This window comes from Eurypyga helias, unplaced genomic scaffold, assembly GCF_000690775.1.
Source record: "Eurypyga helias isolate BGI_N326 unplaced genomic scaffold, ASM69077v1 scaffold18710, whole genome shotgun sequence".
NCBI lineage: Eukaryota > Metazoa > Chordata > Aves > Eurypygiformes > Eurypygidae > Eurypyga > Eurypyga helias.
Window position 1 is genome coordinate 1 of NW_010226466.1, and position 11,952 is coordinate 11,952.

An 11,952-nucleotide genomic window follows, 5' to 3' on the forward strand; every position below is an offset into this window, starting at 1 on the left:
GCCTCCGGCCGTGCAGGTCAGTGTCCCGGTGCTCTGCCCCCTGCCCAGGTGATGAGCTGTTTGCAGCGGTGATTTCGTGTGTAACATGCCTATTTTTCAACTTTTTCTCCACAGTTTATTTACGACGAAAAAGTTTCCTGGTAAGTGTATCCGGTCGGGAATCCCTTTCCTTTTAATTTCTCCAGGATATGCCTCAAAAGTTGCAATAAGTAGGGTTCGTCAAGAGAGGAGGGGAAAGCTAAGAGGTTCTGCAGGGTGGTTCAGTTTCCTGCTGCGTGCGGCACAGGATGGGCTGGAATAACTCGTGTTCTGAGTCAGAGAAGAAAGCCTGTGTGAGCATCACTCAGCTGTTTCTCCGTGCCCTCTGCAGCAGCCCCAGGCTGCGCTCGGCAGAGGCAGAGACTGATGATGGGGTGCCCACGTACCTGGGATGTCAGCTGGGAATGGAATGGGCCGTCCAAGCAGTCATAAACTAGTGTGGTCTAATATTTGGCTTTTTAATAATTTAAAAAGCAAAAGGCAGTGTTAAAGAGTGAATGACTGGTTTAAAGAAAGAAACCTCAAATATGTTAATATTCCCTTGAAACTGCAGTAGGTATGGTAGGCGAGGAGGGCTTTAAGCACTTTTAAAAGTGTGCTTTCCGTTATTTTGCTTCCACGGTTTTGTTCTTGGCACCTCTCAGGGCTTGTGGAGCGACGGTGGTAGCTTTGATTTGCTCACAGCCAGTATTATTTGGATTACAAACACTAGAAGGAGTCAGGCTTTCGGGGTTGCATGTTTTCTTTAACTTGCTCTCCCTGGGGGATTTCTGTTTAATATCAGAGGATTTCTGAAACACTGAGTTTTGTAATGCCTTGGTTTTCTTTGTTTTGTTTTGTTTTTTGGTTTTTTTTTTTTTTTAACTGCAATTGACTCCAGGCACAATTGTATTTGACTGTGCCCTTCAACTAACATGCACCAGTGCAGAAGCTGAGTGTTGAACTGCCAGAAACAAGGAATGAGATATTGATAGGGTTAGCGCAATGTATCAGAATCCTGAAAGAGAAAACTAGTGGAAGGTGGAAGGTGTCCCTGCCCATGGCAAGGGGGGTTGGAACTAGATGATCTTTAAGGTCCCTTCCAACCCAAATAATTCTATGATTCTGTGAAAACAACCTGTGATTTTTGGAACAGAGCAGTCTGATGGTGGAAGATTTCCACCAGGGCTCGCAGTTCGCTGGAGGGAACCATGCAGCATTTTGGTCCATGAAAATGATCGCCTAGAAACAAGTTCTGAAAGTCCTGTTCTGTTTTGTTTCCCTCCACATTTCATTAGTTTGACACAGCAACAACAGAGAAAAAAACTGACGATATCTAATCAGCAGTTTAAAGTGCTGCCTGCTGCATTCCCAGTGGTTATGCAGCAGCAGTAGTGGGAGAGCAGCTGCCTTTTGTTCAGGTCAGCTCAACATGTTCCAGCACGCTCAGAAGGCCCAGTGACCTGCAGGCAGAGCAGGACGACTGCTCGGCTCCCTCCACCGCAGCCTCCATGGGTGTTGTCCTTATGGAGGTGTCGGTGTTCCTTGGACATGCTACATGCTATTTGTTCACTGAACTTCTGGGTTTAGTCACTTGGTCTTCGCTGATGGGTTGATTTGGCCAAATAAAACCAGAGCAGAGGTCAGGAAGGCAAAGGAGGCATTGTACATGGGTGTGTGAGGCACTTGGTTATGTATCCCATCCTTTAGAGGTATAAGACAGCACAAGAGGGTCCAGCCTTTCTGCAAGTTTGTGGTGTGGGAGCTGGGGGATGGCTGAGCACCGTGCCCCTCTCTCATGGGTTTTCTGTGTCGCTCCTGTTTGCAGGTGGGAGTCCTTAGTCTTAGTGCTGATGTACGTCATCTACATCGCTATCATGAAGTAAGTCAAACGCCCTCGGCTTGTTGAGGTGGTAAAGTTGCCTGCTCCACTGCCTCTCTGGAGGCAGTTGGAGAGCCACAGGCTGTGGGCAGGGCTCCCACTGCATCACCCGTCTGCGTGTCAGCAGCACCCGGCTGCGTGTCAGCAGCATCTCCAACAGCAGGGGTTAAAGTGCCTTGCCTCATCATCTGCCGGTCTGTGGTTTACCCTGCTGAGGCAGGAAGGGGCTGCTTATCCTCACAGCATAGCTCTGAGGGGCAGACACTGGACGGTGAGTGATGCTTTATGGATCTCACCCTGTGAGAACTGACCAAGGCTGACACAGCAAGGCTGTGGCAGGGCCAAGAACCGAACCTGTCTCTGGGTCCCACCAAAGCAGTCTCTTCCCACTTCGCTTTAGCATCCTTACTCAGAGATAAACATGCGTGAGATTCCAGCCTGCTTTTACAGGTGCAAAACTCCACAGCAGTTTGTTCTTGCATGCTTGAAGGCCCGTGATCAAACTGCAGCACAGTCAGCGTTGGTTTTCTGAGCATCTGACCCATGTAACTTCTTCCACGCAAGTTCGTGCTGGCAAAGCTGGTGTCTTCTGCTGTTTGGTTCCCCTCCTCCTGCCTTGTTTTTAAAAGCCAGTAGAAAGGAAGCCCATCTTTAAACTGGAACATTCAACAAAACCTACCAGCTGCCAAGCACACCAGTGGTCTTGTCTCAACAAGTAAGAGCAGAGATTTGTTTTGAAATTATGAACAGAGTAAATATTGTGAGAGCAACTCTCAGTGAGAACAGCAAGACGCTCAGGCTGGGTTGAAGGGAACACGAGTCAGAATTTTTCTCCCTTCTCATAATAGGAAACTTTACATGGAGGGCAGCTTCACCCTTGCAACTACTTACTGACCAGCAAAAAAGAGTTGTGGTGTCTGAACCTAGGTTGGGATGTTTTTTTCTGAAAGCAGCGCTGTAGTGTGGACTTGTCGCAGACCTGTTGGGATGTAGCCGGGGAGGTTGTCGGCCTGGGTAGGGCCCTTGGCAAGGTGCTTACAGTGGTCTGCCCTTGCCTGTGAGTGTCCTGGTGAGATCCTCAACTCTTGGCTGTGTCAGCTCCTGGCTACTCTAAAGAAAATAAGAAACAAAGATGATTATTTTCCCATACACCCCCAAAGTTGCAATGTAACAGCATACGGTCTTGTGGTAGGTCTCCACGGGTGAAACAACACTCCTGCTCAGGTGTGACTGCAATAAAAAATAAATCTGGACCATGACAAGTAGTCCTTATTGCTATACAGAATATTAACCGCACATAATACATGGCATTGATGTCTTATGGCTTCATGGCCGCCCAAGTCCAGGGAGACTGTAATTCAGTTTGAGCTCCAGCACACTGTGGCTAGATTTCCTTAAAACCAGAGGGGTTTTCTTCCCTCCCTTAGCTGGATCACACGAGATCTGTGTCTGGGGAAGGAAGGGTGTCAAGACATCCATGTAGCAGGAGCAAAGGTGCCTCTAGAGCTGTTTCATTTGTGCAGGTACAACTCAAGCATACACCACTGCTTTGAGAGGAAGACAAAAAACTCCACCAACATGGTGAATGGTTTAGCAAACAACACAGAGATGGACGACAACAGCAACTGCGATGCTACTGTGGTGTTACTAAAGAAAGGTAACTGTTCCAGTAAGTCACCCTGCTTGCTTGCATCATTCTGAACATTTACGAGTGGCTGCTAGTCATGCATTGTGGCTGCTTCTGTCCTGTCGGCCATGAAACAGGCAGGGAGGTGGCCCTTTCATCACCCCCAGCCAAATGGCGATGGCTCCCATGCTTGGAGGCACAGCGTGGTGCCCCAGCCACTGCATCCTTTGCTGCAGCTCTTCTGGGTGGTTCTTGCGGCTGACAAGTGCCTGACTGAAAGGATCCCTACAGCTTTGAGCCTGACTTGCCCAGGGGCTACTTACTTAGACTGTTGCGGTCATGCCATTGTAAGTCCTGTGGGGGCTGTGATTCTGCCCTGAGGGTGGCTGTTTACATCAGGTACCTCCAGTGAACTCCACTCCAAAGTGGCATGAACCAAGCAGGGAAAAGGGCCCTGCTCATACTAGGTAGGATTCCTGGGTGAGCTCTGGCTTCTCTAATGCAGCCCTGGTCTCTGGCTACAGTTGGGCTGCCCTTCTTGTTTCCTGGACTCAAAAAAATTAACAAAGCCAAGTGTTTCTTTCTCTGAAGCAACGAAACATGCGATGTAGAGGGGTTTGTTCACTGACATCAAACCCTTTGGGCCTGCAGGGGCCAGCCGTGGTGTTACTGCCCCGCTGCTGAGTGCAGGCTTTGCTGAGCCTGGTTTGCTGTGCTCCGGTCTGGGGAAGCTGCTTTTATGGGAACAGCTGTGTGTAGCCTGGGGCTCCCAGCAGTGGAACTGTACTGGCAAGATGACCACACCCCATACCAGTACAGCTAGACTGGGAAAACTCAGGCCTTACTCATCCACGTTTACATGGTGGCCTCGGGGTTACATGCAGCTCTGATGTGGGGTTTGGTGTAAATCTCCCTAGAATGCCTCTTTGCATGACACTGCTCAGCTGCTGGTAGTTTTGTGTCGGACACTTGGGGTTACTCGTGCTGGCCGAGGAAGATGAAAGTCTTGCCTCGTTTTTTTGCAGCCTGTTCCCGTGTTCTCATGGCAGTGGGCCGCGGAGGGGGGGGGGCAGGGTGGCATGGACAGGTGAGTGGGGCTGCTGTGGCTGGCCAGAAAACAGCCCCAATTGCAACACATCACCTAAGGCTTTCAGGCACTTCTATTTGTTTTCAGAGGCATTCACTGAACAGAGGACAACAGGGAATCTAACAGGATTTCTGTGGTTGGGGCAGTCCCCCCAAGTACCGTGCAGGAAATGCCAGCATGGAAAAATCCAGAAGGAAAAGCTGTCTGGATGTTTAGATTCTTGTTTTTTTAATAGGGGTGACTCCACTCATCTACCCAAATCCATGGAAACCTTCCCAGTTAGGGCAAAAACTGACGCTAAGGCTGAGGAGATACTGTTCTGGTGGTAATAAATAGTAACGTCATGGAACCTATGCCATTGTCCAGTGCTGATGCTGTTGAACTGAAGCAGAGATGTGTCCGAGAGGACCTGGGGTTTCTCTGCCGCCGAGACCCAGCACTGGCAGCACCCACAGGCAGGATGAGCACTGGCACTGTGCCACTGCAGTGGTAATGGGTGCTGGCACCGTGCCCCAAGCTGGAGCATGATCTGGGGACCTGCTCATCTCCTTGTACTGTTGTTCTGGCTTTACTGCAGCAGCATTCAGAACAGCTGCCATGGGAGCGCTGGTCTGCCTGGTGCAGGCCTGCAATGAGCCATGCAGAGCAGCATAGATCTCTGTAACGAGCGTGAGTGGAGATGCCATGTTGGGTATTTACTGACATGCAGAAAGGTGGGAGATGTAAGCAGAGAAATGAAGGACAGAGGAGGCGCATTTTCCATGGCGGTATCAGAAGGAATAATGGCTCTTACAGAGGTTGGCTGGAATGCGTGGATTTATTCTGCTGAGAGCTGTGTAGGGCAGAGCAGAGACTGCTGGAAGAAGACCTCACTTTCTCTTTGCTCCTTGGCTGCAGGGAACTTCCACCGGAAAGCCTCGGTGATCATGGTGGATGAGCTGCTGTCTGCCTACCCACACCAGCTTTCCTTTTCTGAGGCTGGGCTCCGGATCATGATAACCAGCCACTTCCCTCCCAAAACACGCCTCTCCATGGCCAGCCGCATGTTAATCAATGAGGTATTATCTTTTACCTGCCCCCACCTCCCCTTCTCCTGAGTTTGCTTTTTCCTGTAGCAGCGTTTGGGCTGACATGGAACTCGTGCTTTTTCTGCACCTTCTGGTAGCATTTTCTTAGATTTTATCATTCTGACTGCTGCTAAATCATTCCTAGCTGGCTGTCCCCAAACAGGAAAGTTTCAGGTTTTTATGTGGCTGTGTTACCTGAGCTGCTGTTCACAGGAGGTGCCCCCGCATCGACCTGACATGAGTACTGCTCATGCTTATTTAATGGTGTGGCACTCCACTGAGTCTCCACTCAGTCTGGAGTAACCCTGCAGTCACTTCCGCAGCCACTGCTCCTCCTCTTGGGAATGTATGTGTGAAATTGAGCCACAAGCAAGTACGGCATTACACCTGATCACCGTGTCTTGCTTGTAAAGCCAGATGTCTAAAGAACTCTTCACATCTCCCTGTTCCTCCCTTTCTCTTTGGAAAATGAAATTTCAAAACCCAGTCTGTCTCTCAGCAAGAATTTGTGCCTCTGTTTACAGAGACAAAGGTTGATCAACAGCAGGACTTACACCAACGGAGAGTCGGAAGTAGCTATCAAAATCCCTATCAAGCACGTGTTGGAGAACGGAACAGGCCCCAGCAACTCAGCGGAGCGCAGTGTGAACGGCACGCGGCGGGACGAAGATGTCGCTGAAGCTGGGAATGAGACCGAGACTGAGGATAACGAGAACAATGAAAATGATGAGGAAGAGGAAGAAGATGATGACGACGATGACCACGAAGGGCCATACACACCTTTTGACCTACCCAGTAAGAAGCTCCTGGGTTTTTCTTGTTCCAGAAAGCGAAACTGTCTGGGTGTGCCAGAAAGACGCGGATGCGTCTAGACGTAACAGTGTCTCTGAGAGCTCCCATTAGCCTCCCCCTTGTAGTCAGGTTTCTGGTCTCAGGTAAAAGTTGGGAGGAAGTGGGAAGTGGCAGGAATTTCTCAGGATGCAATCTCCTGGGCGGTCGAAGTCAGAGCAGAGAGGCAGTGATCTCCAGGGGGTGCCTACTGCCGCTGGAGTCTGTGTCACCCTCTGGAGAGACCCATCTCCCTGCTGACTGCAGGGAAGCTGAGGGTGATGGGACTGCTAGAAAGGTGTCTGGATGCTGTAGGGACAGATCCTGCTCTTCACAGGTCAGATGATGTGTTTTTGGGAACCCCTGATCCATCTCCTCACTTGGGCAGCATAGCTGTAGTTCACGTACAGACAGGAAAGCGAGCCTCAAAGGGTAATTTGGATGTCCCATGGACCACGACACTAGGTTCATAGTATGGGAGAGGGTGGCATAGACTGCTGGAGATCCCTGGTTCAAACCCCTGCTCAGAACAGGTTGCCCAAGGCTGCGTCCAGTTGAGCTTTCATTTTCCATAAGGATGGAGATCCCGTAGTCCTTTTGGGTTCCTGTTCCAGTGTTTGACCACCCTCAAGTCAGGAAAAGAAAGGAAGTGCACAGCTTACAGTGGTGTCTGTTCTGAACTTCCCTTTTTGCGAGTTGAGGCCACTGGCTCTTACAATTCCCTTAAGCATTTTTGCGGAGGGCTCGTCTCCATGTTCTCTATACCCACGCATCGGGCAGGTGAAGGTGGGTCGGATCTCTTCCCAGAACCTGCTTTTTCTGTGGTGCTTGTAAGCACCTGACCCAGGGAGGGTAGCAGGTGTGCTCTGACCCATTGCTTAGTGAACTCTGAGGGGAGCACTTCATACCCCTTCCCTGCACCCCTGTCTGCCATCACACCGTGATCTCTTGATCAAGGAATGTCTGGCTCTTCAAATTGCGGGTGGGCTCAGGTGCCTGCAGCATCTCGCTTGCTTACGTTAACACAATCACAGCATTCTGGATAAAGCAGGCTAGGGTGGTGATTGCTTTCCTTTTTGTGTTTCGCAGCTGGCAAGATGGAAATCTTGAAGTGGCTCTTCACGTGGCCATTGAGTTTCGTCCTGTACTTCACGGTGCCCAACTGTAACAAACCCCACCTGGAAAAGTGGTTCATGGTGACCTTTGCTTCTTCTACCCTCTGGATTGCGGCTTTCTCCTACATGATGGTGTGGATGGTACGTACCGACTATGGCAGAAACCACAGCCTGGGAGAGGCAACAGAAGTGGGTTTTGTCAGCTTAGGGAAGTGTAGAGAGCTCTGCATACCTGAATCTTTAGATGAGAAGCTTTAAGGCTGCTTCCATTCCTAATAGACCTGTCTGCACTGGGAGAGGAAAACGGGCCAGTAGCCATGGCCTTTGGACTTGATTCAGGGCTAGAATTTCACTGAGATGCTTTAACATTTGAATAAATTGGATTTGCAGCTGTTTAGCACCTCCTTATTGTGCAGGGCAGTGGAAAGAGGGAGGCCCTGAGGGTAATAAGAATGTGGCCTCCATAGCTTTCCCTTTCCTTGGAGTAAGCAGTTTGAGAGACAGAGTTGTGAATGATGACACTTTGATCTCAGCATGCACAGCCACTCTAGTCAACAGGATCTCAATTCTAGAGGTAGAAAGGGCTCAATAACAGTGAACACAAGGAAGCCCAAGTGCGGTGGCCTGTTCCAGGAGGAGTTTGGGTGCTGGCTGGGCTGCTGAGCCTGTCAGCTTGCTGCAGGCCTTACTGCATGGTATGTGTAGGTGGAAAGCATCAGTGGTCCTCATTAGGATTGCAGCAATACCACAGCGGGGACTGTGCGGCTTTTGGGGCGGGCTGCACTCTTCAGCAGAACCAGATGATGATGGGGCATTGGCATGCGGAGGGGGTCTGACATGGGAAGCCTTGCCGTGGGGTGCACGATGCATGGTCTGTCTCACATGGGACCTTGGGAGCATGGTGATCCCTCACTAGAGCCCTGGCCGCTCCTTCCCTGGTGAGAAGAGGGCAACAAAGAAATCTTGACTGCTTTCACAGTTCATTCTTGGACTCAAAAACGAGTGCCAGGCTTTGCTCTGCGAATGAAGGAAGGCAGCTACAAGAGGCAGATTTATTTTGGTTTGTTTTCAACATGGCCAAGTGCTGGCTCCTTCCCTTGGGCCACAACAACCACAACAACCCCCAGCAACACTCCAGCTGTGGGCAGGGGCTGGGAAGCTTCTAACATACGGTTTACATTCCTTGGAGTGTGTTGTGGGGAGTTCACAGGAGCAATTAATCTTGGCTAATAGGAAATGGGCATCACTTGACAAAGGCATCCAAAATTGAACAATACTGATGGGTTTGAGGAGCAGTCATTTCCCATTGACTGTGTAGCAAAGGGAAGAGGAAAGCAAGGGCATCTCTTCTGTGCCAAAAAAAATCACTTCGGGATATGCCCCTGTCTCTAACACTTTCCCAGCACAATGAGCCACGGGGTTGTTTCCGTGTCTGTGTAGCTGTTTTGGGGCATAATCATGTCTGCAGACTTAAGCCAGCGTCAGGAGAGTTACACAGGCCCTTCAGACAGTCTCCACGTTAGTGTCTGGGAAATTGTGGATTTTCCTAACCCACAGTTAGGATTGTGATAACCAAAGAGGGTACATACCTAGCACTGCCCTCTGCCAGGCGATGACTACAGCCAAAGATCATTAACGAAAGCTTTTCCTTAAAGTGTGAGTTTGCACTGAACCATGAACTCTGTCTCGCTGTGTCTTGCAGATCTGGGCCAAGCTGGTCTCTGATTTTACTCCTTGTAAACAGCTTGACGGTTTATTCCCTCTCCTTAGGTGACAATCATTGGCTACACACTGGGCATTCCAGATGTGATCATGGGGATCACTTTCCTGGCAGCTGGAACCAGTGTGCCAGACTGCATGGCCAGCCTTATTGTAGCAAGACAAGGTAGGTTCATCACGGGGATCTCACACTGCTCTGGGAGTGGTTCCTCCTTCCTTTGGGTAAGCACAGAGGTGTCCTGAACGTGGAAACGTACAGAGCCCTTTTCCTGAGGCTGAGATTTAGAACAAGAACAAAGGAGGTTGATTATGATGCTGCTGCGAAGCAGCTAAGAGGTTCCTAATGACGGCGTGGAACACGCTTTGGCACTGCTGTCAGCCTCAAGCCTTCCACAAAAGTCAGAGAGTCTTTCCTAATTTAAGTGTCGATGGTATGGAATTGCTTAGAATGTGGCATCAGGGTCTTTCGGGTAATTTCCAGCTTTGCTCCACAGTCAGAAGGACAGGAAGGTACTACTGTTTTTAAGGAAGACTTTTCCTGTGCCCCTTGTGACTCCAGCAGCAGGTGTTAAAAAGGAAGCTGGGGAACAATGCTAGTGTCTCCTTAACTGAAACAAGCGGCTGCTTCGTAGACACCCCAAAGACCTCATCTAGTCAGTGCAGAACAGAACCTGGTGTCATGGTCCCAGTGCAGCATTGCAACCCCCCAGGTGTGGCACGGGATTGCCGGCAGGTCATGGCCAGTGGCCCCCCAGTAGCTGAGGGTTGGCTGAGGGAAGTTCGGATGATCCCAGCAGGTGGATTCAGCCCCCTCAGCCCTGCTGGCCCGGGGTGATGGGGAGGGCGAAGGGATGGGGTGAGGGGCATCTCCCTTAGCTCGTTGCCTTAGTCCATGGAAGTGTCTGAATGAGCTCACATTAACTTATTTCTGTTGAAAAGGTGAAAGATAGCAGTTGAAAGACTCTTCCGAGATGTATCTGACTGTACATGGTTTCCGTTCCTGCAGGTATGGGGGATATGGCCGTGTCCAACTCCATCGGCAGCAATGTCTTTGACATTTTAATTGGCCTAGGCCTCCCATGGGCTTTGCAGACTCTAGCAGTGAATTATGGATCATACGTAAGTCCTGCACTTGTTCACATGATTGATGGTTTGTTTGTTTGTTGTGTGGAACAGGTATATTTAGGGAAAAAAGCCCACCAACCCAGTCCAAAATTCTGCTTATTGGCATTGAAGAAACAAACAGGTCTGCGCTGTTACACTTTGGGAACAGTTGCAGTTAATTGGCAGTGGATGTTCCCCAATCTTTGCAGGATAAGGACTTCCCCTTCTTGTCCTTCCTGTGTTTAGAAGTGGTTCCCAGAATTATTTGCTCCATCACCTTCCTAGGGATCAAGGTCAGGCTGACCAGTTCCTTGGATCTCCCCTATTCTTGAGTGACAGAGGAATCAAGTCCCTTTCAAATCTGTGATTTGCTGAGAAGGCAAGCAGTGGCTGAGCAGAAGAGCCAGATTTCCTGGGGGCACAGCAGTGTTGCTGCTGCTTTGCACACCCAAAACGTTCGTTGTGCAGTGAACGTGGCTGGAGAAGGCAGTTCTGGAAACAGCCCTGCAGTTAGCTAAGAGGGTTTCCTCAGTTTCCACTTGCACTTCCTGGAGTTCTCTCCAAATCCTTGGATAATCTGACTTCAGAACAAAGCACCCCCTCCATTCCTCCAGTGATTAGTAATTAATTGTCAAAGTGGTACTAAGTTGCCAGAAGACGCTGGAGTTGGCTGGGTCAGGTGTAGCCTCTGACAGCTTCAGGACCTCCAAGGTGCTGGGAGCCAGAAGCACTAAGTAATTTCTGAACCAACAGTCAGGATTTAGTGCTGTTCCTTTGGATTTGGCAGGGACTTACTGTGGCTTTGTACCATCCCCTCCAAAAGAGGAGCTCCTCAAAGCCATCGTGGTGCTTTGGTCTCACGCACAGAGGAAGGAGAGGTTTGGAAAAGGCACAAATAGCCTGCTTGATGAGGGTGCTTGTGCGTAGCCATTCACACCACAGTTGTCTCCCCAGAACGTTTAACATCGCCGTGGCAAGGTTTAGCTTTTGCTGAAAGTGGAGAGTGCAGCAGTGCAAGCTGTTACAGCTTGGAAAGTTGAGCTTTAATGCAAAGAGACTCCTAGAAACCCCCTTCCAGCCTTATTCTTCTGGAAGTCTAAACACTCAGAATATGAAATTCCTCTTAACATCACCCTCTGTAAAATCGCTATGTATCTGTTATTCCAGTCTGCCTCACTCCAAATCCCCCGTGGCCACATTTTGCTCCCTGTTAGCGCTGGTGTGAAGAGTCGTGGCACGTTCCTGTGCAGAAAGGGAGGAGGGGATCTGCCCCCTTTGTCTGTCCCTCGGCCTGCACACTGTGGTGTCCCGGGGCAGCATGGTGTCCTGCCATCATGTGCGTTCTGAGCTTTATCAGCTCATCAGCGACCCTGGTACTGCCTGTTCAAGTCTGGCAGCAACCACAAGAAACCCCCTGCAGAACCGGGACCTCTTGCCTAAACAAGTGCACCCTATGAGAAAGTGCCGGGGGGCGGGGGGGAGGTGCAGAATACAGCTTGTGATCT

General features: G+C 50.1%; 1 protein-coding gene across 1 annotated transcript; it reads left to right on the forward strand.

The window, feature by feature from the left end:
• Nucleotides 1-114: 114 nt before the first annotated feature.
• Nucleotides 115-10,740, forward strand: LOC104503719 (sodium/potassium/calcium exchanger 3-like; the record flags this gene model as incomplete). Its single annotated transcript, XM_010153266.1, has 9 exons — nt 115-140; nt 1,847-1,900; nt 3,424-3,557; nt 5,512-5,672; nt 6,206-6,476; nt 7,599-7,765; nt 9,395-9,509; nt 10,350-10,462; nt 10,657-10,740. Coding segments are annotated over 9 exons (1,125 nt in total), but the record flags the coding sequence as incomplete, so codon positions are not given.
• Between the last annotated feature and the right edge of the window lie 1,212 nt (nt 10,741-11,952).